General features: G+C 39.9%; 3 protein-coding genes and 1 pseudogene across 5 annotated transcripts; 3 read left to right on the top strand and 1 right to left on the bottom strand.

The window, feature by feature from the left end:
• The first annotated feature begins 1,428 nt into the window (after positions 1–1,428).
• On the top strand, positions 1,429–5,596 carry LOC137956803 (uncharacterized). 2 transcript variants are annotated; one of them, XR_011113272.1, is made up of 7 exons: positions 1,429–1,673; positions 2,470–2,851; positions 4,419–4,615; positions 4,725–4,866; positions 4,966–5,125; positions 5,241–5,380; positions 5,510–5,596. XR_011113272.1 is itself a non-coding variant. In XM_068804430.1 (6 exons), exons 1-6 carry the CDS (start codon positions 1,606–1,608, stop codon positions 5,264–5,266), a joined length of 975 nt encoding a protein of 324 aa, XP_068660531.1. In that variant the 5' UTR covers positions 1,429–1,605; the 3' UTR covers positions 5,267–5,511. The 2 variants fall into 2 exon arrangements, 1 of the variants encoding a protein (XP_068660531.1); XM_068804430.1 differs by having other exon boundaries at positions 5,241–5,511.
• Positions 5,597–5,661: 65 nt separating this feature from the next.
• Positions 5,662–8,517, bottom strand: LOC137956802 (WAT1-related protein At1g09380). Its single transcript, XM_068804429.1, has 7 exons — positions 8,267–8,517; positions 7,496–7,558; positions 7,284–7,400; positions 6,564–6,813; positions 6,308–6,466; positions 6,072–6,223; positions 5,662–5,987 (listed from the first exon to the last, which is right to left on the bottom strand). Exons 1-7 carry the CDS (start codon positions 8,440–8,442, stop codon positions 5,744–5,746), a joined length of 1,161 nt encoding a protein of 386 aa, XP_068660530.1. The 5' UTR covers positions 8,443–8,517; the 3' UTR covers positions 5,662–5,743.
• A 2,148-nt stretch (positions 8,518–10,665) lies between these two features.
• Positions 10,666–19,535, top strand: LOC137955390 (DEAD-box ATP-dependent RNA helicase 14-like). 2 transcript variants are annotated; one of them, XM_068802307.1, is made up of 8 exons: positions 10,666–10,886; positions 11,276–12,205; positions 12,893–13,126; positions 13,320–13,388; positions 13,943–14,212; positions 16,650–17,000; positions 17,162–17,439; positions 17,784–19,535. In XM_068802307.1, the coding sequence occupies exons 2-8, from the start codon at positions 11,279–11,281 to the stop codon at positions 18,817–18,819; spliced, it is 3,165 nt and encodes a 1,054-aa protein (XP_068658408.1). In that variant the 5' UTR covers positions 10,666–10,886; positions 11,276–11,278; the 3' UTR covers positions 18,820–19,535. The 2 variants fall into 2 exon arrangements, with proteins under 2 accessions (XP_068658408.1, XP_068658407.1); XM_068802306.1 differs by having other exon boundaries at positions 11,234–12,205.
• A 315-nt stretch (positions 19,536–19,850) lies between these two features.
• On the top strand, positions 19,851–23,414 carry LOC137956033 (YTH domain-containing protein ECT2-like; annotated as a pseudogene).
• The last annotated feature ends 3,227 nt before the right edge of the window (positions 23,415–26,641 follow it).

The following is a 26,641-nucleotide window of genomic DNA, read 5'->3' as shown; positions in this document are numbered from 1 at the left end:
TTACCATTTATAATATAATAAGAATTATGCATATTAAAATATGTTAGGAGTAGCCATGTCCAAGCGACCGTTATTAGGCATGACTATAAATCACTATTGATTGCTTTTTTTATCTTAAAATTATTATATTTAAAAATATCATTTTATTAATCATATATATAATAATATGTATTATTTTTATTATTAAAATAATAATTATTAATTTTATGAAAAAGTGAAATACTTAATTAACATCAATAGCTTGTTGTAATCAGAGTACATAGACCTCTATTTATAATAGAGGAATGTAGTACAGTTCAATTACACCTAAACTCTAACACTTAAAAGACAAGTCCTAATATAATTAAATAACTCAATATAGATAAAAGACAAATATAACTCAAACTAAAACTCTTATTGGTCGTGACCCTAAGATAAATATACTTTTGTGTCCTTCTTGATCTTCCAACTAATATGTTAAAGATGTTAGCTCATAGTAATCATTGTGGGTCCTATTTCTTATACGCTTTGACCCATCTTGTGGGCCTGCCTCAATCGTGTGGGTTTGAACTTATCTTCTAATAATAAATAAATAAAATAAAAATAAAAGTTTGAAAGTCATTCAACTCAAATTTTTATGGTTATATTAAAAATTAGATACATGTGACTCTTTTTTTCCAAAAAAATTATTCATAAATATAAAATATATAAAATATTTTTGTTGTTAACTTCGACTCGACCGGGCCAAGCGTGTACGTTTCCTTCATAAAAATGGATCGAGCTGGGTTGTGTTGGGTCGGGTGCCCACCGTTAACAATGCCGTTAATCGTACGCTTATTGGAAACTCAGAAAAGCGAATTTTGATTTGTACGCCTCAAAACGAGTGGGGTGGAACCTTCGAATGAAGGCAAAACGCGCTGGACCTACAGACTACCAGCCACTTCGGATGGAGATTAGTGGGCCTAAATCTCCTTTATGCTATTATTTTGAATGGCATTAAGATTACTTTTTTTTTTTCCGACTCGGATTTTGGATTGACTCAGACGCATAAAAATCTAACTTAAGATTAGTCAAATCAGATTGGAACTCGGTGGTTCGCTGGCTAGACTTTAGGGAGGGTCCTCCCCACTACTGGACTCACTGAGTCCAACATCTAACTCGTTTGGTGTAAACCGTATATGAACGTTCCATTTATATACGAAATAAGTTATTCCACGTACCGCTTATTTAAAATTAAACTATATTAGCCTAGCGGGAAAAAAAAACCAAAGGAATAACACGTGCCGAATATAACACGGTAAGACGGTCTGTTACACGTGTTTCCGCACGACAGCTTGAAATTTTTCTACGGCTCCGATCAACCCATCTGCCTGCTCGTGCTAGACAATGTCCAGGAGAAAACCGATGTTTACTGGCTGTCGTTGTTGTCAGGGCGGTTGGGCTCTCCCTCAAAATTTCCCTGACCGTCAAGCTTGACGACTGCAACCCTGGAACCTTCTTTGCTCTTCGTTCCCGACAGATTTTTCCATTTAAAATCTGTCAGGGTCCGGCTGAAACCCTTTCCTCGAGTTTGGGATCTGCAGAAAACCTCAAGAACTGCAACTTGGTGGATTTGGCGGGAAATTGATGGCGATCGAAGCAAAGGCTGCTACTCCGGAGCTTGGTCTCTCCGAAACCAACATTAAATGGGAGAGGTTGTTGGTTCTCTTGCCCTTTTTCGCTCTCTTTAATACCCATTTTAGTTCTGATCAATGTGTGGTGTATGAGTTTCTGTTATATGTTGGGTTTCTCTTCAGGGTTACGGTGCCTGTGTAGAAAATAAAGCAGGCTCTTGCTATTATTGGGGGTTGGGCTACTTGCATTAGGATCCTCATGCTTATAGGCGTTGTTTGCTTCTGTTTTATTATTATTGTGACTTTCTGAGCTAACGCATTTCTTTGGTGTTGATGGGACGAAATTAGCTGTTGGGTTTGTTTTCCTGCTGTTGTCTGTCTTCGTTTTCAAACATTAATGCTTTCAAGAATCGGGAAGATGGGGTTTGTTTCCTTAAACAATATCTGTTGCTTTCTGATTCTTCTGGTATTGCATAAACAACCTTAAGCTTGGGTTTAGATATTCAGTACAGCAGATTGGTCCGGACCGGTATTTATTATTAGCAGGTTGGAAAACAAATGGCATTTCAAAGTTTTTGTCTCTTCTCTTGAACGTAGACACAAATAAGCAGGAAATCGCATCGTTTGTGTGGCGATTCATTTCTTTCTCGACAGAAGTATGGGTAATACTGTGAGATATTAACCTATGTGTTACTCTCCCACTTAAACACGACCTAATTTTGAACAGTTTTTTTGTTTTTTTGTGCTTTCTTTTGTGGTAAGAGATCTCAGTTTGATTTCATATGGTGGGGGGATACATTTTGGACTTTTTTCTGCTTTCATCTGTATATGGCTCAAAATTGACCTCATTTTTTATTTTCTTTCTTTTGGACTTTAGGTTGGACAAGACCAGATTTCATGTGATTGGAGCAGTTCTCCTTACCGCTCAAGCAGCATCATTGCATCCAATTGCTGTTGTCAAAACCAGAGTGCAAGTGGTTGGAGGAGGGCTTGTTCAAATGCATGGTTTTTCTGTATTCAAAAATATATTAAAATATGATGGAATTCGTGGTATTTTTAGAGGATTTGGCACGTCTGCTATTGGATCTTTACCTGGTAGAGTATTGCTTTTGTCTTCACTTGAAGTTTCAAAGGAAATGGTTCTAAAGAATACAGAAGATCTGGAAATGCCTGAGGCATCACGTATAGCTGTAGCAAATGGAGTGGCAGGCATGGTATCAAATCTCGTTTCATGCTTTTATTATGTGCCATTGGATGTCGTAAGTAAAAATTTACCCGTTTTTCTTTTGCCTTACCCTGTTTTTCTTTTGCCTTACTTGCTATTGCAATGCTATTGTACTATATACTGTTAGGTCATGTTGATCATGTAGAAGAAGAATTTGATCGTATCTTTTTTGTAATTCAAAGTCTCTTAAGAGATCATTGTTGTCATTTGACCTTAAACACGTACAGAAGTGTCAGCCTTAAGCTGTTCACTGATCAGATTTTGTTGCATACGAGGAGTTATATCCTTATATCATTGCTCAAAATTTGGTTTCTGGATCAAAGACCTTTAACTGAGTTGGTTCAGTTTGACTAATTAGCTATATGATAGCTATGAAGTCTAATTATCTGGACATTGTTTAGGAGTCAATTTGACCCAATTTTAATGATTCAGATGTGGGGAACTTTTCCATTTAAAATTTATATCACTCATTTGGACAATGGTTTAGCCAGGTTCATCCCAAACCATACAAGTTGATTAAGTTTCTAGAAGCTGGGAGTGTTGAAGATTTTAATAAGATCCACTAGATATGTTGATATGAGGTTCTGTAGTAATATCCTCAAGAAAAAGTTCAAGACATTGTGGAGCTAGATGTATGCAAAGATTGATTGTTATGGAGCCAGTCCTCCCAGAACACTAAATTTGCAGTGTCAAGTTTAATGTTCATATACTTTATACAGTGAGATAAATGTTTTTCATCTTCTGAACTGGACAGAAATGGTTGCTAGTTGAATCATGAGCAGATGGGCATGCTGAAGGTTAGACATGTTAGGTGCAGGGTCCTGATGCCCCAAGTTGTGTATCCTAAGCAGATGGTATTATCAACTGATATGTGATGCTGGCTGCAAGCATTGGGTGTTGAGGGTATTATTGACCTCATATGGAAGGGACAAAGGTTTAGAGAATAAAAGGGACAAAGGTGTTCAAACGGATGTGGTTTTTATAGTAATCCCAGATATTACTGTGTGCAACTCATCTCCTTATCTTTATGGTGATTTCGTAACTGTGAACAGAAAAGATAAATGACAGAGAGAGTTAGGACTGTTTTTTTTATCAAAAAAAGAGTTAGGACTGTTTAATTTGTATGTGGTACAATAAATAATAAAATTGGAAATGTGAAAATGAGACAGGATTGGAACACTCGTTCTCCTGGACTTCTCGTTATAAAATTAGGAACATATGATAAGCTGGTTCTTGGGAAAACTTCTCCTCCTTGGGGTCCTATATATTGCCAATGAGACTGAGGATTTATGTAGGCATTGATTAAGTCCTGGAAATCTCTCCCCCCCTTCTCCCTCCACATCTCCCACTCACTGCCCACCGCCACCCCAAATGCCAATTGATTTCTAGGGTGGAAATGGAGTCTTTTGTCAACTTTGGAAAGGACCATCCTGTCAATTAGCTGTTGTGTTTCTTTCTCTTGATTTTGCATCCATGGTGTGCTATACCTGCTCTTGGTCCCATTCCAAGCTTTTTCCTTTGCTAAAATCTTCTTGTCGTTCTGTTCAATGTAAAAATTTTGCACGGGTACCTGCTCTTATACTATATCTTTCTGTCTTCAGATTTGCCAGAGACTAATGGTCCAAGGTCTTCCAGGTACCACACAATGCAATGGTCCTTATGATGTGATACGCAAAGTGCATAAGGTTGAAGGCTTTCGTGGCCTCTATAGAGGATTTGGAATAACTGCTGTATCCCAATCCCCGGCATCAGCACTTTGGTGGGGTGTCTATGGTGGAGCTCAACATGTAATTTGGAGGTAATATAAATGTCTTTAAGAAACATGATAAAAATCCTTAGGTCATATTCATACCCCAACTGTTAGTTTTTGTTCTTCAATCAATTATCCCTTGTACCTGTGATTGCAGGAGCTTGGGTTTTAGAAATGATTCAGAGAAGAGGCCATCTCATATGGAGATGGTAACTGTTCAGGCAACTGCTGGAACCGTGGCTGGTGCTTGTTCATCTGTTATTACCACTCCTATAGATACAATCAAGACTCGACTTCAGGTGAATATGTTTGTGGAAGTATACTGTTAAAGAAGAACATAAATTTTCTATTTCCGAGTGAAATCTAGTCTACAGCATAGATGTGTGATATACTTGTAGGTCATGGATAATTATGGTGACAGAAGGCCATCTGTTCTCAAGACAACAAAGAGACTTCTTGCCGAAGATGGCTGGAAAGGCTTCTACAGAGGATTTGGACCAAGGTTCCTGAATATGTCCTTGTGGGGTACTTCAATGATTGTCACATATGAACTTATAAGTGAGTATTAGTCCAACTATTCTTGATGAAGATGTTCTTAGTGTGTTTCTGATCGTCGATGTCCTTGTTCTGTTTCCTAATTTCTTCTGGTTTGTCTCTCCTTCTCTTCTGCTAGAGAGATTGTCTGTGAAACAAGATTAAGGTTGCCTTCCAGTTCGAGGTACTTGACAACCTCTGAAGTTTATTGATGAGGTTGACTATGAATTGCCAGCTCGGGGGTTGGAAGTTTTTGTGCAATAGCCGTGAAAATTCAAGGTGAAGGACAATTAGAAGGACGCATCTCTCTGTTGTTCTTCCAACCCTCCAAATCTCAAGCACCATTTTTGGCTGGAGTTTATTTGTTTTAGGCAGCAAAGTTTATTAAATTTATTTCCTGTTTTGTAGAACTCTTCAATCTAGCAATGGTATGGTGTTATCAGTGATGCAATTGTAGACATATGTTGCCAACAGCAGAAGCAAATCAAATAAAAGGGAGAGAGAGAGAGAGAGAGAGAGACTCAGAGGCTTCTCCCATTTTGTCAAGCTTGGCAATCAGGAAAGAGAAAATCTAGTAACGGCTACACTTTTATCTCATACCCTTTTTCTGTGTATAACATAAATAAACACTTGTCACCCAATTTACTTGTCAAAGTTGGAGCAATCAATGGAGTGATATGTAGGTGGAGTGTTGTTTGCTTCATTTTCCTGCTTACTACCTCTTGTTTCAGTCATTTTGTTGTTCACAGGTAACGCTATTTCATCTAGCTCCTCATGCTCCCCGTCTATCGTCTTCCCGTTGATATTTGGGAACTGCTTCAGCTCTCTCCCCTTCCCCCACAAAACAGCATAGAGCCCTGCTACTATCAAAGCAGATCCTGTAACACTGCAGAAAACCACTGAACATTTGGTTAGAAACTCAAAATACTGTTGGGAATAAACGAGGGTTTATTGAACTGCTGCTGAGTACCTTCCCACATGGAGTTTTTCGGCTAGGATCGCCCATCCAAGCACAGCAACACTTATGAGCAGCAAGGGGCTGAACATGGAGACAAACAGAGGGCCTCTCTGTCCAATGCACCATGTCATTAAGGCAAAGGAGATCCCAGAACACACAATGCCCTGAAACAGAACCAGCTATTTCAGAAACCTGATGTTGAGAAGGGAAAAGCAGAAGTTGCTACAAGATTGTGGTTGTAAGTTTACACTATATGCTGCAGCTACCAGTCGAATGTTTATGCCGAGAGCCCACTGGGATAAGTCCCTCTCTGCAATCAACCCTACAATTGAACATTCAATGCTGGCCATGCCAATCATCATCGCCGTGCTCGAGTATGGGGCATGGAAACTTTTGCTCATTTTGGCCTGAAAAGAGAGATTGATGGTTAATATTCTGTGTTTTTTTTTTTTTTTTTTTGGTGGGGGGGGGGGGGGGGAGTGTTTGTTTCGATATTATGCTTACCTGAACTATGAACCAAATGGCCCAACAAAGGCAACTCACTACAACAAGCATAGAGCCAAGTACGTAGTGATGCTCATTGCCAGAAACCTCCTTGGTCAAGCTTTCAGCGTAGGACCAGTGAATACTGGATTCCCAGGTGTTGATGAGCTTCCCTTTGTAAAACGTCATCAGCATGGCTCCTCCAACACACAGAACCGTGCCCCAGACTTTGGCTTGGCCTTCCACCGTCTTTATTCTCACGGTCTCCATTCTGCATATTTCAAATAGCAAAGTAGCGACGATGGAGTAAGGAATCTTGTCTTGATTCGGGCTTCAGAAGCTTAAAGAGGTTCTTGTTCCGAAAATACAAATGTCTTAACAAAATATATACAGATAAGGCATGAGATGCTAAATGTGGTAAAGGAAGGAGGAACAATGGGAGAAAAACAGAGCTGGTCCGTCTCCGTCTAATACTACGGAAACGAAAACTTAAATTCATCTTGATAGATAAACAGTACTTAAGATTATCTTTCTTTTGCTGGTTGTCACTCTTGTTTGTTCAATTTTTAGTGTTGATTATGACATTAATCATCTTCTTTCTTCTCCATTTGAAATTCTTTCTTTTGCCAGTTGTCACTTTTTTTTTTTTGTTCAGTTTTTAATGTGGATCGTGACATTAATCTTCTTCTTTCTTCTCCGATTGAAATAACCGTAAAAAATTTGGTGGCCACTGTCTGATACCTGAAAGGAACAGCGATGATGAAAGTGACAGCCGGTAGTAAGTTGGTGAGGGCGCATCCAATCGTCGGGTTGGTGTATTTCAGCCCCAAAAAATACAAGCACTGGTTCATCGTCGCCCTGTTCTTCCGCCAATCCATTAAAAAATCAAACTGTTTATGAGCGTCATATACTTGAGGCGATTGAAATAGCAGAAACCGGGAAATTTTATTTACCCGAAGATTGAACAGAGAAAAATCTGGAAGAGAACAAGCCGCGTAATCTTCGGACGAGTTTTCCTGAAACAAGGGCGTGTGATGTTTTTGTTATTAATTTCATACGCAAGCAGAAAGAGAGAGAGAGAGAGAGAGAGAGAGAGAGAGAGAGAGAGAGAGAATCAATGGAGGTAGTTGCATGGCCACCCAGAAATGAGATTTGAAACGAACTAACTGAACTTTACGTTAGCTGATTTTTTCTTTGTACGTGAAAAGCGAAGGGGAATGGAAGCAGATAGACACTGAAGAAACGGCCATGGCTGCCATGCATTTGCCTTTCTGACTATAACAGAACTTTCTGAATATGAGATGAGAAGGAAGGAATCTGAAGACTTTTGCCATTAAGAGGAACTACGAAAGCAAAATCCGGTGGTGTAACTGAAAGGGTAAGATAGTGTTCATGTTTGAAGAATATATAATATTAATGCCAGAAGATATGATTTCTGGAAATGACAGCGAGAGAGAGAGAGAGAGAGAGAGAGAGAGAGAGAGTGATTGGACTTTGGAGCTTTCAGTTCCATGGATATTAATGACAACTTAAGTTACTGAACTTTACTAAAATTCATTGTCCACTCTTGCCAGATTCAAATATTGATAAGCTGGAACTGAGACGGAAAATCCTAGAAGACATGGAATGAATGCTGTCGACTGCATACTCCAGTCCAAACGTGGATTTTCTTCAGTGATATCTAAGACGATACAAGGAAATTGATAAAATTAGGAATAAAATACCTTTCCCAGAGATAAGCAAAGGGAATCAGGATGGCTGCAGCGATGATCTGTCGGTAAGCGACCATGACAAACGGGTTCATGCCGGAATCCATGGCGAGTTTCGAGAATATGTTCAACCCGGCGAAACCCACCTGAACAATCACCATGGCCAACGCAGGGATGAAGTCTCTCGACATTTTCGTTTTCTCCCTCCGTCTCTCTCTATCTTCCTTTTCTTCCTCGGTTTCTCTGAGAGACTTGAGAAGTAAAGAGCCGGGTCTGGAGATTTATAGGGAAGTGAAGAGAAGGAAGAAACAAATAGTGACGACTGACTATGAAATCTCCAACAGAAAAAAAGCGAACAGGACAGCTTTGGGGGGATTTTGGAGTTCCCTTTCGAACTGCCTTTTCGCGTTTCTTTCCAAACCTTGACCATGGTGGATTCATCACCCATTACTTATTCAGGTAGAAAGAGCAGAAAGAGTGGAAGACAGAGAAGAGAGGAGTATCCGCTCAGGCCCGTTGCACCACCTGGACATGTTTCTTGCGACAGGTAGATACCTCTCGTTTATCGTCTCCTTCCCCAGGTGTCTGTTTCTGGTGAAAAATATCTAATTTACAGTAAAGAAAATCTGTGACCGCGAGTGACAGATTTTAGCAGACGGCCGTTTCTTTGAGCTTTCACCAGGTGGCATTTTCTGCTGTTATGCAACTGGTGTTTTCCAGTGCCTTGAGTCACTCATCTCTGAACACAGAAATCTGTTTTTCCACCGCAACTGCGATTTCCCTATTTGGGTAATGAAAGATAGTGATTCTGAGTTCATCTAAATTGATTTCTGGGAGTTACAGATCATTACAGAATGAAAGTAAATATGGTCGTCCATGGTGAATGAGCAATCCTCAATCTAAGACGTGCACGCAGTGAGTATCTTTTCCGGTAAGCAAGATTGTATTTATTGGGAGTGTTGCTCTTAAGTCTTGAATTCTGGGTAGGATATTCTGCAATTAGAGTTTCAGTTCAAAATGCATGCCAGCATCAAGACGTAAAATACAAAGAGGCCTTTATTTCAGGGCTTATCTACTGATTCTTTGCTATGCGTGTTAAATTTCTGTCAAATTTAACAATTCTAGTCAAAACCAGAAAACATTTTTTGAGATAAACTAGAAATTTGATAGTTCAATCCAGTATTATCAGAACCAAACTACCCTTATGTCTTCCTTCTAAAAACACGAACTCAATTACAAAGCCTCCAAAAATGAAGATTTTCATATAGGATCTCTTTAATCTTTCACCCATGCGGGATGTTCTACCATTAGGATAAGACAGAATCAAGGTTATTCGCTCCTGTAAGTCAGCTTTAACTCCGTTTCATTGAACAAAGACGGCTTAAGGAATCTCAGGCGCTGTTGCTTGCATGGGGAGATTGTTATCAAATTCATAAATGAATTTGGAAGGCTTGAAGAGGAGGAGATAGTTGTAGGAGGGATTCATTCATCATCTTTCTCGTCTAGAATAGCTGGGTTCCAGGAAAAAAGTGAAGAGAATGTACGCCACGGTCCGTCTTCTGTTCACCTTGCCCATCCTCTTCGGTTTAAAAGCCATCATTTTCTGTTCTTTTTTTTTTCTTCAGCTCCAAAAGAAAGAATAAATGTACCAATACGCGTTTCTCCTTCTCTGATTCCATGAAATCCTTACGTAGAAACAAGAACCAATGATTAAAAAAGTGGCTGCTTTACAGCCTTGTTCATGATTTGTTCTGATCTGCCCTTTGGATGGATCTGCTGAAACGGATACTCCCGTTAATGCAGGAACTCGTGAACAGGAGCCACCACTGGGTTCTGATCGAGACACCCACTCCCTTCCTAGTCCCAATCAAACCCTGATAGAAAGGAACAATTCTAAACCAGAAAACTGATAGAAACACTGATTTGTCCCAAGTTGTGAAGAACAAGGATCTGAAACTTCGGGCCTCTCTCTGAGACTCTCCTTCCCCTGTTATTTTATTCTCTTGCCTTTGGTTTTTGAATCAAAATTGCGAAAGACGAAAAACAAAGATCTGAAACTAGAATAATTGGTTTAAAAAATGAAATTAAGCTCCTGGAGGAGATTCAAATTTTAGTTTTTGTATCAATTTTCTTCTTCGTTTGGGACAATTTTATCATGGAATATCAAAGCATCACTAGGGTTAGGCAGGGTCGGGTTAAAAAAAATAGCGTGAACCCGCCCGGAGCCACCACTGGGTTCTGATCTGAATTGTGACCCAGCATCGATGCACAACCGAACCGAGTACCGGCTACCGAGTTGGGAGAAGGTGTGAGTTGCAGTCGCACACACGAGCATGAGTGTTCGCACATGAGTCGACAACTAGGATATGTCCTTTCTCGCAGTCCGTGAAAACCCTAAATAGCCTTAACGGGGAAGCGGAGTACCTCGATGATCTGAAAGGAAGCCCTAATCACAAGACACTCGGGGCATTCTTCTTTCCGGTTCTCTTCTCTTCTTGAAATATTCGAGGCTCATACAACTCCTACCTGTTTCTTGAGTCCTGGATATATATATTTTTAATTTATTTGGGAAGGATTCGAGTTTCTTTGTGGATTTTCTCCTCTATCGAGATAAGCTTTCCTGCCTGCATCTAAGGTATGTGATTTTGCTTTCTGTTCATGTTTATTATTATTGTTATTATTGTTTTTTGCTATGATTATTATTATTTTGCAGATTTCTATGTGTCGAGTTTTTGCCGGTTAAGATGGTTTTTGCTTTCTTTTATTTACTGGGGTTTTTGTAGGATTGAAAATTGCCTGAAAGTTGAACTTGAGACTGGGAGCTTTATTTCTTGAATGGATTTGTTTTTTCTTTCGTGCGGCAGTGGAAACAATTTGTTACTTTTCCTTTAAACTCGAGCTTCAAGGTTTTTTACTGGTGGGAAATTCCACACTAGATTTGGTGATCGAGATCTTATTCAAATGTTGAATTTATCCATGTAGTTTGAAGAACATCGACCTTGGGACGTTCTCGATTACTTACAGAAAATGGCTACTACGGAGTCACCTGCGGCTTCGTTGGGGCCACGATACGCACCCGAAGACCCTACGCTTCCAAAACCATGGAAAGGTTTAATTGATGGGAGTACCGGTCTTCAGTACTACTGGAATCCTGAAACAAACGTCACGCAATACGAGAGACCATCCGCCACTGTGCCGCCTCCACTGCCCCCTGGTCTACCTCCAACAGTTTCTACCCCAAAGCTTGCCCCCATCCCCTTGGGACGTAATGTACAGCAACAATCACAACAACAGTCCTTGCAGATGTTGCAGCACTCGAGTCCACAGGTGACACATCAACAAGGCCCGCAATGGTCACAAGTTCAGGCACAGCAAATGCCGCAGCAACAAAGTCCACAAGTTCCTCTTCAACAAGGACAGCAATTTCCACTGGTACAGTTGCAACACTCACAGTACCAGCAACCTGCAGTCCAACAAGGGCAACAGCCACATGGACAACAGATTTCACAGCCTCAAATTCAGCCATTTGGGTTTACACCAAGGGAGGAAATTGGTTTTCGACAGGGAAAGCAAACAGGTTTTTCTTCATCTCAAGTTCAGCAATGTGGGTTCTCTTCTGTTCAGAATGTGCCAGCTGGGACTCAGTCAGGTCAGATTCCTCAAACGGGTGTTCATTCAGTTCATCCCCAACAAACAGGGGCATCTGGTTCTTCCTTGGTTCATGTGCAGCAAGCTGACATGCGGCAAGAAATGGTTGGGCCCATGTCTCATGATCATTCAGGGTTTCCAAATGTTCATAATCAGCGGAGTGGTCCTGTCGAATTGCATGTGGGAAATGGTGAAGATCAACGTGGAAGAATGGGGAATGAGTTCTATTTCAATAATAATGAGGCTGCTGGAATGTTTTCACAGCAGCCTAATCCTGCAGCTTTTCCGATGTCTCACAATCAACAGGTATGTCAGTAAAGATTATAATTCAATGCTAGTAGTAATTATTCAATAATCATAGATGGAAGATTAGCCCAAATCACCATGTAAAAATCCTTAGCTTATTCGAGTTCTGGATCTGTAATGTATGCGAACAATAATTTTTTTATAACAGTATACACGAACAATGAAGTTATTATGGTGCTGGTTTAAATTTTTTTTGTTATAACAATTAATCTAATTGCGATTTATTTTATGTTGTGGGTTTTATTTCCTCCTGTTGTCAAAGTTAATTTGTGCTTAAGCTGTTTGATCTTGTCCCAAGGCTTTCTAATGTTACTTCATGTAATTTCTTGCTGCAAATTTATAGATCGTAGTGTGCTATTCAAGAAACGGAGATATGCTAGGCACTCTTGAAGAGTTTCATTGATTTTATGCTGGGAAAATATAGTGTCAGGACAAAATGGCCTCCCTCTTTCTAGGTTTTTTGAAGATGTTGTGGAGTGGCAAAATAACAACTGCATACTCTCTTTCTCTATCTTTCTCCGCTTCTGCCTTTAGGCTCAAGTCTTCCTTGTTTTGATAGTTTTTTCTTGATCTTGTTTTAAATATGGGTAATCACGAAAGTGTTTCTGAATTATCATCAAGTTATGGTTGTTCTTTTTACTCTCAATTTCAAGTGATGAGTGTTATTTTCTCTCTACTGTTCATCAGGGCATGAGAATGGGTGTTCCTCAACAAGGCGTTTCTTCTAGTCACCCTGGTGGATTGAATAGTGCTGTCTCTCATCCAATGCCTGACATGTATAATCATCAATCTGGTGCGGCAGGTCAACCGTTTCCTAACGTTAATCATTTGAGGTCGTCTCCTAGAATGATGGCCCCGTTTGAGACTTCTAATCATTCAGCTGCAGATGTCTATCGCCAACAACATGAAGTTACTGCAATGGTTTGTATAACATGCATTCTGGTTGCTTTGTGCAACTGGCCAAAGCTTACTGTTCTACTTGGAACTATTAATGTTGAGAACTTACTTATATAAAATATGTTTATATCAAAGTCAAGATTTATCTTATGAATATTGTTATATTGTTACTTTTAGCATTTTCTTATTACATTTGATTAAACAAAAAATTGTTTAGGGTGACAGTGTGCCAGAACCTTTCATGACCTTTGAAGCTACTGGTTTCCCTCCAGAAATTCTCAAAGAGGTAAGTTTTTTCTTCCTACTGGTTTAGATATTTTAGGATGGTTGTTTGATGTCCATCCTGATCTGCTTCATGTCTTGAGCTCTCATCCTGATGAATATTTTCCTCTATTGATTTTTTGAGGCATTTTTAGTTTTCTCTTTACTAGAGGTTCAAACTTATGTTGATTTATCGCTTGTCGCAGGTGCGATATTTGCTCCAGAGAGGAGCATATGTCGTACGCTGTGCTGCTGTACTCGCCCTGAATACTCAGCAACTGCTTTGTCCTTAGAGTAAACATATATTTAGTTGGAGTGTTTCCTGTGACAAGTTTTTGAGAGGGTGGGACCTTCTTCCAATTCTCACATGATGTGACTTCTTGGATCCTGCCACTTGGTCGGAAATGCTCCCTGTTGCTGCCTCGAGTTGCTTACAGTAAGCAACTGCATACACATGGGGTTTTTCTATTTTTTTTGTTTTTCTTAAACTATAATATCTTAATATTCTTCTCTTGAAATGCGAATTAAATTTCTGAATGCCTAATTTCACTATCTTTATTTACTTTTTATGTTTTTCAGCTGCAATTTGCTGGTTTCACTTCCCCAACACCAATACAAGCTCAGACATGGTCGGTAGCACTACAGAGTAGGGACATTGTGGCAATTGCCAGAACGGGTTCAGGAAAGACCTTGGGCTATCTTATTCCTGCCTTTATTCATCTTAGACGCAATCGTAATAATGCGCAGATTGGTCCAACTGTGTTAATCTTAGCACCAACTCGTGAGCTTGCTACACAAATACAAGATGAAGCAATCAAATTTGGTCGATCTTCAAGAGTTTCCTGTGCTGTATGTTCCATTCTTTAACCTACTCATACATGTTTTTTTATTTTCTTTGCTGACTGCTATTTTGTTAGAAGGTACTAAGACAAATGATGCAAATAATGATATATTTTTTTTTTTTTTTGAAACGAAAAATGATATATTAATTGAGTGACAAGTATTAAAAAGGTGGTCTGACTAGTTGAATTTCTGTTTTATGGATACATTAATATGCTGCCAATCCAAGATATGAGATGTATCTTTCCATGTAAGTTGGGAGCGAACTCCTCATGCTGCCAACAGTGTCTCAGACAATTTAGCCAACAAGGAGTCCCTTGGCCTACCTGTGTGGTAGGAGAGTCTCTCCCGCTCTATTTTCCTAGTTGAGGCATGTCCTCATTATTGTATTTTGGGTATTTTTTATTTCATTAATGAAAATCTCCTTCAATTCCCAATTCAGGGCACTGCGTACCCCAAAGCTGTTCTCTCATGGTATGCTTTCCACTTTTTAGCGGCGCTGCCATAGAGAATGTGTGCTGGTGTTACCTTGCCCTGAGTTGGGGGAGGAAGAGGACCTGTCTTCAAGAGGACTCTAAGACTTGTCCGGTTCAGAACCCATTCCCCATCGCCCATCGGTCTTGGTTCCCACGGACTCACCCACCCTTGTGGAGGGTCTTGGGAAAATATTTCAAAAATAAAAAAATTCACATTCAAATAAAAAATTCCATAAATAAGGGGACAGGCCTTTTAGCTCTCCTAGAAATGTCTTGACCTTCTAAAAAGTATCTACATCAGAGGTTTGGCAGAGTATGTGATGATTTGGAGGCATGAAACCTATGGGTCATACACCGTCACCTCCCAATACGCTCATGCCCATGGCTTTGATCTGAAGTAAAAAAGGTTTCTATGGCTATTGTCTGGATTATCCCTGCCCCACCGAAGGTCACCTGCTTCCTCTGTTGTACAACAAAACAATGGATCCATTACGTGGACCAACTCCGTAGGAGAGGGCAGATTATTGAAGACCAAAAGTACAAGTGCTGTGGTGTGCAATCTGAAATGGTTGACCACCCTTTCCTCAATTGCACTATCTTGAGTCAAATTTACTGTGCCTTCTTAATTTTAGCCTTCATTATGGCTCTTCCTCAAGATCTTCTGGCACGGACTCTCTGGCCCCCTTATCATTGAAGATGACTACAAAGTTGTCATTGACTGGTGTGCTAAGTTGCTGCGCCCCCCCCCCCCCCCCCCCCTGGTGGCACTGGGGTGCCTTCTTTGAAATCTGTAGTATCTCTTCCTCCCTTAATTGTATTTGGACCCACACCCCTAGATCTGCCAATCACCTGGCAAACTCCCATGTTAAACGGGGAACCTCCCTCCAAAACCTTATTGTGGAGGGTGGCCCATCTCTATAAGTTGTATTTTTCTTTCCTTTGTTTATAATATTCACACATTCCATAAAAAAGACTATATAAGATGGTGCCCTTAGGGCATAAATACAAAAATTGTCCCAAAATCTCGGTATCTTTTAGAAACCATTCAAATCCAATAGCTATCATGGGTACTCTACCATTAACTAATATTGCTTTAGCAAGAGGAGATTTTCTCACTGATTGAGTTACTTCCGACCTATGTAGTGAAATTCTTACTGAATTGAGCTCAAGTTAGCGGATCTGAACTAAGGCTTAATTGAGTTTAGAGTTAAGTCGTTAAGGCTGACAATTCGGTTAAAGCATTAAGTCTGACTTGATCAAATGCAATTCTACTTATAACTTTGTCCTTGTACCATAGTATGGCATTGTTCTTAGTTATCAACCTTTTGTATGTCATAGAGCTGGAAGAAGAAAAGTGAACTGTTGTTGTTATTGTTTTTGAAATGAAAAGGTAGTTTGTCAATCTGTTAAAAACTCTTTATTTTTTGGCTAATGTGTAGACCGTCCATCACTATCTCACTTGCCTGGTCTTGTTGTATGCCTGTATCTTTGTAAATTTTTTGAAGATGTTGACTGTTGATGTCCCCTCATGACAAACTAAAAAAGAGTTAAAATTTTCATCTTCAAGTATTGCAGGTTGAGCCACTTTGTTGTAAAAATTGTTGTTGCTGTTGTTATTGTTTTTGTGGTTGTTTGTTTTTTAATGAACAGGTAGTTTGTCAATCTGTTAAAAACTCTTTATTTTTTGTCTTTGTTTAAACCGGCCATCACTATATCAGCTTGCCTGGTCTTGTTGGATGCATATATCTTTGTAAAAATTTTGAAGACGTTGACTGGTGCCGTGTCCCCTTGTGTCAAAAAAAAAAAAAAAAGGAATTGCTATTTTTATCTTCAAGTATTGCAGTTTGAGCCACTTTGCTGGAGTTCTATGTATATGTGTTGGCATGTTATATGACTTTTTTTTTAAAAAAATTATTTTTGGTGATGTGGATAATCTGTTGTTTATTTGTTTTCTCTTATTTCTGGTTCAGTGTCTTTATGGAGGAGCTCCAAAAGGCCCCCAGCTGAGAGACATAGAACGTGGGGCTGACATTGTAGTGGCAACTCCTGGTCGGCTCAATGACATCCTTGAGATGAGAAAGATCAATTTTAACCAAGTTTCTTTCCTTGTTCTTGATGAAGCAGATCGGATGCTTGATATGGGTTTTGAACCTCAGATTCGTAAGATAGTGAATGAAATCCCACCACGCAGGCAAACTCTCATGTACACAGCAACATGGCCTAAAGAGGTGAGAAAGATTGCTGGGGACTTGTTGGTGAATCCTGTCCAGGTTAACATTGGCAGCATCGATGAGCTTGCTGCTAATAAATCTATCAGTCAGGTATGCTAGAGTAATTAATCTTTATTTTCTAGAATTGTAGGAATGCTTGAAGAATGTATGGTTGTTGATCTCTTGATATGTGGAGTTGTGATTATTGTTCAGTTGTTGAATGTTATTTTATAAATTCAACTCTCACGAACCATAGTGTGGCTTATGTGCAGTATGTAGAGGTGGTTTCTCCAATGGAAAAGCAGCGACGCTTGGAGCAGATCCTTAGGTCGCAGGAGCGGGGATCCAGGATAATTATCTTCTGTTCCACCAAAAGGCTATGTGATGAGCTTGCTCGCAGCATTGGGCACAATTTTGGTGTTGCTGCCATACATGGGGACAAGAGTCAGGGTGAAAGGGATTGGGTTTTAAACCAATTCCGAAGTGGCAAGGCCCCAATTTTAGTTGCCACTGATGTCGCTGCGCGAGGACTAGACATTAAAGATATTAGGTCAGTCCTTGTTGGAAGTTTGGTCTCTTATTTACGTGTTTGACAGAGATTTCTTAGATGCAGGATTAGGTGTTTATTCTAGGATTATATTTGTTATGCTTCTATTACAAGTTTGTCCTCATTCTGTAAAAGAGCTATGATTAAAAAAATGATGGGTTGACTTTTGAGATGAATCAGTGACATATTTTGGGAGGAAATATGTACCAGATCCTGTTCAATTGAACGTAGCAAACCTAGTTAAATGTTTTGAGTTTTACTAATTTAAAGTTACTAATTCAATTCATTTGTGGGAAAGATAACTGTCGACAGTGAAACTATGCTCACCTGAAATTGATATTTTGCAGGGTGGTAATCAACTACGATTTTCCGACAGGGATCGGAGATTATGTCCATCGGATTGGTAGGACTGGGAGGGCTGGTGCCACAGGAGTGTCATACACTTTCTTTTCTGATCAGGACTGGAAGTATGCAGCTGATTTGGTGAAACTTTTGGAAGGAGCAAACCAGCATGTCCCACCTGAAGTGAGGGAGATGGCGGCACGTGGAGCGCCCAGTTTCAGTAAGGGCCGTAATGGCAGCCATTGGGAATCTGGTGGTGGCCGTTGGGAGTCTGGGGGACGTGGTGGTGGAAGAGATGGGTTTGGTGGTAGAGACGGAGGATATGGGGGTGGCCGTGGGGGTAGAAATGATTTCTTTGGTGGTCGTGGAAACCGGGGCCGAGGAATTGGTGGGCCTGGTGGTCGGGGTCGTCATGAACGAGCCCTGCATGACCGGTATGACAGTAATGATGGACGGAGTAGGTATGATAAGCAAAGAGGAGGTTTTGGAGGCAGAAGTAGAGGCCAGATTTATAGCCGTAGTCCAGAGAGAGTTCGGACATGGGATTACAGTAGAAGCCCAAGACGAAGTTGCAGTCGGAGTAGGAGCCGAAGCAGGAGATGGAGTCGTAGTCGAAGTCGAAGTCGTAGTTGGAGCAGCAGTCGTAGTCATAGTCGCAGTCGCAGTCGGAGTCGCAGCTTCGATAGATATGAGAGGTCATCACGTAGCCGACGAAGTCCTCGTAGGACTGGATTTGGGCCTCCACCAGAACCCCAGAGCCAGCCAGGTCTGGATGCTGCAATTGGTGCCTCACAAGCACCTGGTGTCGGGAAACTTCCTGTCGCACAGATACCTCTACCTTTAGAACGCCCAGGCAGGCCCTCATTAGAACAGGAGTTGTCTCCCATGTCCCCCATGTCACCGGTAAGGCAGGTAGGTTCTTCTTTGTCAGTGGAATCCCCACGGCAGCCACTGCAGCAGGAGCCAGCGTTTCAGGCTTATGGAGCTGTTCATGGGGATCCCGCACCAGAACCTGGTCATCAGCCTGTGAGTGGCGGATGAGGTGCTGGCTGTAATGCTCTTCGTATTCCCTGTTTCCATCCTCGATTGTTTATGTGTGTATGCATTCAGAGAAGGTTGGAGGTATTACAAAAAATAAAAATAAAAAAAATAAAAAAAATCAAGGGACCAATGCCGAAAGCTTGATTAGCCTGGGTGATTTGAGGTGGGTCCCTAATCTTGCATATTATGAGGATGGTGTTCCTATTTTTCCGTAGGCCGAGAAAATTTACAAAGTCCTGGTCTGGTGAAAATTGGAAGAATTTTGTTATTGATTGGAATCAGGTGGAATTAATGGGAGTAGGGGGATTGTATTGGATGAAGTTGGAAATGTTGTTTATTGGAATCAGGGATTGTCAAGTCTTGAGAACTCGTTAAATTCCATTTCAATGTCTATCACGTCGTGTACCGTTTCTCCCATCTGAGAGATGCAGGTGGGAAACGGTTTTACAGAGCTTTATAGAATGCTGGTAAAGATGAAGATCTGTACCGCTGCAACTAGCGTGAGGTTTTTGGACTAGGATGCGCTCTGAATTTGTCAGGATTTCCCTTCATTGAAGCTGCTTTTGAAGTGTACTTGCATTTTTTTTATATGATACGTAGCTTGATGAGCAAGTTGACCATTTATAACTAGCTTAATTTCTTCTGCTAGTTGAATTTGAGTTATTCAGCCTGGACATCTATGATGATCAATCAAAATTCAAAAGTATCTTCGGAAGGTTAAGATGATAATGCGTTTTAAGGCCGTGATTGAAACAAAATTAGGGTATGGAAACAAGCGAGCAGCATTTGATTCAAAATCGTTTTTTATTTCACCCATTTCAGGCCGGAACTGAGTCACGACTCGCCGACAGGCTCCAGAGCCGAATGGGCCACTAGTAGGAAGCGCGAGGTACTATAAAGCACGCGGCAAGAGATGCTGGAGCCACGAGGTTTTCCCTTTCTCGAAACGGCGCACGCTGAAGGGCAGATTCGGTATTTTGGGACTATAAAGACACGACTGAGAATCCCTACCTCCCCGTTGCCAAATTACTCCTATTTAGAGGCCCTCCTTTCTTGTCCTCTCCTCTCCCATTGTTGTTTCCAAGAGTCAGGGTTTTGCTGCCTCCTTGCTTCGTAGATGTCGCAGAGCAGGCTTCTTCTCTCGTAGCTTCCTCAATTTACAACTCTCTACCTCTCCAATTTCGCTACATGGTTTGAGGCCTGCCTTTCTCGGTAAGTATTTCGCACCTCTGCCATCTTCTTTGCTTCTTGTTTTCTGTCTCTCGGTACTCTTGCGTTTCTTCTTCTCTTAATGATTCTTGATATGAATCTTTATTTTTAATCCTTTGGTCTGTTTGGAACTTATTCTTCTTGATGAAAGATCCAAATGCTGTTAAAGTATTGACGAATTATCGGTCAAGCGGTGGTTTATGCCTAGCCGTTGTGTCGCACGTTCCCGATTTCTTTATGACGATGAATCCGTGAATGGCTGGTGTTATGGGATTTTTTCGGGGTCTTTTCAATCGAGTTTTTTTTAAATGGCGATGCATTCTCCTTCTTGAATTGTACTCGGTCCGAGTTTTTCACAGCAGGTCTCTTCATTGATTTGGAAAATTTATTTGTGTGATGTCTTCTCGGTCGAAGGGTGCTTAATACCTCTTTGTTGGGTCGTATTGTTTCATGCTTTTATGTGATGATGAATACGCGTATGGTTGGCAACTTTCACTAATTGACTTGAAACTTTACCGGTTGTTCTGGGTTTCTTGCGTTGAGAATTATTCGAATGTTGATGCATGCTCTTTCCTGAATTGTGCTCGATTTGTCTGTATTATGACAAGTTACGGTACTTCTTCTTTTGGTTCTTTATTCCTTGATGGATTAAAAGGAGGTAGCCGCTTTGTGCCTTAATTTCTTCAATCTTTTATTTTACTGTGAAGCTTCTTTAATTTTTTATTTTACTGTGAAGTTTCTTTAATCTTTTATTTTACTGTGAAGTTTCTTTAATCTTTTATTTTACTGTGAAGTTTCATTTACCTTTGCTGCTTAACATGTTGTACAGTTCTTTGGAATAGTTTTTTATATTCATGTGATTATTTTATTTAGTTTGCAGTTGGTAAAAACTAGGAAAATCCTCTTTAGGGTTGCCTTGTTGAGTTATTATTTCATATGATTTCTGTGTAAATGTTTACTGACTTTTTTATACCTGTCCCCGGCTTTCCTCGGGAGGGGTGGCAGTGCCAATATGGAAAGGTATGGTGGTTCTGAAAACCCAACTGCAGAAGCATATGTGGTGAGCTTTTTGACAGAGTAGCTTATACCATGGTAATATTCATATACCAGCTTCTATATTATTAAAAGCTAATAGTATTCAACATGGGCATACAACAAACCAGTGAAACTATTTTGTTACTGTCTCAATAAAACTTTAAAGCACATTGAGATTCAAAAACTCATGGAAGAACAAAATAGATTTAGCTGGAGCTTTCAAAAGAATGATAAGATTCATTAGCAAGTATGATTCACTTTTATTTTATTTTTTCCTATTTATTATTGGTTAGAACACTGATGTTATCTTTGAGGGAGTAATGTAATATTTTCCTTTTCATCTAGATTGGTTCCTATCCGAACCCACATTTGGTAGCGGTTCCACCTCTGGAAGAAACAGTCATCATGGATAACACTGTGGGAACCAAATTAGTTGTTGACCAGGGACCATATTATCCTGCTGTTTCCAACTACTATGGTTACTATTGTACAGGTGTGGATTCTTCCTTGTGAATATGATCTATCAATGAAATTATTTATGCTTCACTATGTTTGACTCTATGTTCTAAATCAGTTCCGTAATTTTTAAATGTTCAGGAATTGAGTCACCTGGTGAGTGGGAAGACCACTACAGGTTTTTTGGGTTAGATGGTCTAGATTCCCAGTACACGGTAATTTTGAAAGCTTTCTTTTTTCCTTTTTTTTTTCTCAAAAACAAAAAAAATTAAAACCAATCCACACTAGTTGTTTCTTCTTCATTTTTTACCAGGGTGTGCAAACTGAAAGTTTGCCTTATGTATATTACAATCCTAGCCACAGATATGTAGATTCTTCTTACAACCCCTACAACCCTTACATTCCTGATGCTGTTGTTGCTATAGATAGCCCATTTTGTAGGACCTCAACGGTATTATACTGGCCCTGCTTATCAGCTCCCTGTATCTTCTCCTGGTTATTTTCCTGTTCTTGTTCAACATACTGCTGATCTTCTCCCAAATGCTTCTGCAGACACCATAGTGTTATCGAGTGTTTCAAGTGCTGGTGGATCTTATAATTTCAATCAGTTCTTCACATGCTCAAGACTTTTTTCAGCTCAACACTTTATTTGATGGTCGTATCATGAAGAATATCTAGACATTAATATAATTTCTTTGGAGTCCATTTCATAGTATGCTATTGGTTCTTCTCTAGTTAGTATGATACTACTTTTTTTAAAGGAAATGTCGTGTGTCAAATCATGATAATAACGATTGCATGTTTTCAGAAATGGCCACAGTTTTTTCTCAAGTAGCTAGCCTCCTCATGAATGACATTTTTCTGTTATTTAATTCAAACAGTTAATAGCTTATTTAAAAAAGAATAGTTTATAGTTTAATCAGATGATGAAGGGAGCATTTAATTCTCTCTTTACTTGTTGAAGTTGTGTGGTATCTGATGGCTAATTAGAAAAACACTGGCATGCAGAATAGAAGTGTTTCAGCCTCAAATCAGCCAGCAGAAATCTTTGCATTTGGAAGGACTCCTATGCATAACCCACCAAAAGCTTCTTTGCCTTTTAATAATGGGGTTTGATTTTGGATCAGATGCACATACCTCGGTGGCAATGCGTAAGCTTAGAAATGTGGCTTCAGATGCATATGGTGAGCAGAATCGGGTCCAAGAACAAGCTTATTGAAGAATAAATTGTCAAGATCTATAGCAGTGAAAGAGTACAATACAAAGATGGGTGGTAGCCATGCACAAGGGAACATTGTAATATATGCTATTCATTTTCTTGTTTACTATCCAAATGCCAAGTTCTTTGTGATAAAGTTGATGTGCATGAAAGCATTAAATACAGCGTCTGCTCAAGCACTCCAGCTGAAAATAACAAACTTGATACTGCTTTTAGGGATGCTTACAGAATATCTTGTGGGAAGCCAGGAAACTGTCTTGTTTTTGTCTTCTTCTCGGTGGGTTAACCTTTTTTGATGTGCTGTTAGTTATTATTTGGGTTCTATGCTTAATATGCTGAATGTGTGGCTTGGTAACTATGTGCCTTTTCTGAGTCAGAAGATGGTTCCTATGCAGGTCAATGCAAGTGGGCAGTTTTTTGTGGTTGCTGAGATGATAGGTCCTGTGGATTATAACAAAGACATGGATTTATGGCAGCAAGACAAATTGAGTGGCACCTTTCCTGTTAAGTGGCACATTGTAAAAGATGTAGCTAATAGTAGCTTTCGTCATGTGATATTGGAGACCAATGAAAATAAGCCAGTGACATATAGTAGAGACACGATGTGATTTTTATTTTTTAATTTGATGTATGTGTTTCTCTAGTCCTAGAGCTGGAAAAAAAGTATGTTTCTGTAGACCCTTCGCCAGGAATGAGTCATGAGTTCCTTCCAGACCCCATTATGGGCCCGAGTAATTTAACTATTCTTTAATTAAATTATCCATATCTAGTGAGTTATTAAAGGGGTAGGGTTTAAAACTGTAGAACTGTGTATTTGAGTAATCTATGAGTTGAAGGATGGTTTTCCTTTCTGTTGGTTCTCATTTTGTGTGTGGACCATATTGGGTACAGGTATTATATTCCCCAGGTATGAAGATGTTGAAGAACTTGAAGAATTATTCATCCAAGACATCTTGACTTAGACGATTTCATTTATTGTGAGGAAAGACAAGATTAGGCAAGAAGAAAAGATGCGGCTGCTTAAAAGCTATGAGTTATTTTTTCTTCCTTCTTTTGTTGCTGTAAGTAAGACCAATGTGACCAATTGTCACCCCTTGGAAGCAAATGAAAACCTTCCGAAGCAGAATGAAGTGAACTGTTTGAAAAAGACGGTTTCAGGTAGGTGATAAGCCATACGAGAACAGTATGTGCTGATTAAGTGGTAAAAACATGGTCGATGAGGTGGTTGAAGGGAATAAGTTACAATCATAACCATGAAGAAAATGAGTTCATTTATCTATTGATCCATTTGAAGAGTGTTACTATCTCTGGGCCCGTCTCAATGGGGTCTATTGATGATGTGGTAACCTTGGGATTAGCAAGCTCATACTACTTCCAATCTAACTGTTATTCTGTCGTCTAAAATATCAGAAGTGGCTCAAGAAACGTTTGCTTCAAGTGAACAGCCTTCTTCATATGCGGATGCTACCCCCAGTGGAATATCTATATCAACTTTGTCGCTTGCTCCATGCGGACTTGAAGTGTTTCAGCCTCAAATAAGCCAGCATAAAATTTTGCATTTGGAAGAACTCGTATGGATGACCCACTGAAAGCTTCTTTGCCTGTTAATAATGGATTTGATTTTGGATCAGATGCACATGGGTGGGCAGCAAAGAATAAGCTTAGAAATGTGGGTCCAATATCAAACCCACATTTCTAAGCTTATGCTTTGCTGCCCGCCCATATGCTTCTGATCCAAAATGAAACCCATTATTAACAGGCAAAGAAGCTTTCAGTGGGTTATCCATAGGAGTTCTTCCAAATGCAAAGTTTTATGCTGGCTTATTTGAGGCTGAAACACTTCTAGTCCGCATGGAGCAAGCGGCAAAGTTGATATAGATATTCCACTGGGGGTAGCATCCGCGCATATGAAGAAGGCTGTTCACTTGAAGCAAACTTTACTTGAACAACTTCTGATATATTTTAGACAACAGAATAATAGTTAGATTGGAAGTAGTATGAGCTTGTTGATCAGAACCAGAGCTAGGTGGTCATACAACCATTACATCAAAATTTGGTGGAGCTATATGCTTCACCCCAGTACGGTTTGGTGGAGAAGATCAGCAGTGTGTTGGACAAAAACAGAAAACAAACCTGGAGAAGATACAGGGAGTTGATAAACAGGGCCAGCATAATACTGTTGAGGTCCTACAAATGGGCTATCTATTGCAACAACAGCACCAATGGAGATGTTTTAACCTGCTTGTTCTTGGACCCCAAAAGTAATTACTCATGTTAACATCACTTTAATATAGTCTTAGAGGGTTGAAGCATGATTTTGCGTTCTGTTGGTTCTCATTTTTTTGTATGGCCATCCATATCTGGTACAGGTATGAAGATCTTCAAGAATTATACATCGAACTAGACGATTTTTTGTACCACGAGGAAACCCAGAAGATTAGGCAAGAAGAGAAGTTGCGGCTGTTTAAGAGCTATGAGTCGCCGTCTTTCTTCCCTCTTTTGTTCCTGGAAGTAAGTACAATGAGACCAATTGTGAAGCCAACGAAAACCTTCATAAGCAGAATGAGGTGATTTTGTTGGAAAAGAAGACGGTGTGAGGTAGTGACCAAGCTATATGAAAACAGGATGTGCAGGATTCTTCATTTAAGTGGTATAAACATGGTCAATGAGGTGGTTGAACGGAATAAGGATACAACCACTATCATGAAGAAAATGAGCTCGCACTCCATTGATTTATCTGAAGAGAGTGTTAATATCTCTGGGCCCATCTCCATGTTAACAATATTAACTGTTTGTTCCAGTCAAGACAAGCCTAAAGCAACGGCTGCTTCTCATGAATCAATGGCGAGCGAGGTCATCAAAGATGGGTTCCCGCATGCATGTCTTGTCTTCTTTTCCAAATGGCAGCAAATGACTCATTTGCTTCTTCCAGGAATAAAAGTGGGAGAAAAAAAATTATGACTCATGGCTCTTTAAAAGGAGCAGCGGCATATCCTCCTGCCAAGTCTGGCTTCCTTGGTACACGAAATGGTCAAGTAATAACAGCGACTGTGGTTCACGGATGATCAGGTCTTATTCACAACGTTGATCTTCTCCTTTCATTCTCAATGGGCTCGCTTGCTATACGGTTTAAGGGCCCCTTCTGCTCCTTCCTTGATGCCTCTTGCAGTTTTTTTTTTTGGTTTTGCCACAGGTCAGTGAGCCTCTTAACCATGGTATTGCATAATTAGTAGATGAATTATCGTTAATTTAGTGTGATCTCCTTGTTAGTAGCCTAGAAAAAAATGAAACAATAATTAATTATTTCGAGCATTAATATTTTAATGTAGATAAATTATATTTCCTTTGATTAGGTTCTATATACCTTGGCTGTGTGATCCAATCATGCTTATATGAACTGGTATTTAGCGGCATTTGAGGATCCCTTCCACAACCATTCTCAAGCGTCTCATTTACATTGGCAACACTTGTTGAGCATTTGAGGTTGATAAGTAGTTGGAGGTATCTCGGCTTGATCGTTGTGGTCTCATCACGGTCGTCAGTGTCAGTTGACCAGTATAAATCGAAGCAAAATCATGTCTCATATGGCCTCCTGCAGATCCTTGCGACAATATACTGCTGTAAAATAATCAGTTTTTCAGGACGGATCCTCGAAGTTTATTGCGCCCATGTCGTAGTTTGTACGGTATGTGATTTAAATTCTGGTTATTTGTCGTTTTTCCATGGCAAATTCCAAATTTCAAAAGTTGCTTTTTCGAGTTTGCCTTTTTACAGACTCGCACCTGCAGGATACTATCGTCACATCTCACGAGATTTGAGGATTGATGAGATGTGAGCTCTGCCACTGCTCTTTCGAGTGACCATATAAGCAGCTGTCTTATTCGTTTACGGTACTCTCAAACA

The sequence above is a fragment of the Aristolochia californica genome, unplaced genomic scaffold (assembly GCF_029961685.1).
Source record: "Aristolochia californica isolate CCGP_79_NKW_82.1479 unplaced genomic scaffold, dmAriCali1.0.hap1 SCAF_2, whole genome shotgun sequence".
Classification (NCBI taxonomy): domain Eukaryota; kingdom Viridiplantae; phylum Streptophyta; class Magnoliopsida; order Piperales; family Aristolochiaceae; genus Aristolochia; species Aristolochia californica.
Note: the sequence above shows the minus strand (reverse complement) of the source record. Positions and strands in the feature narration are given on the sequence as shown.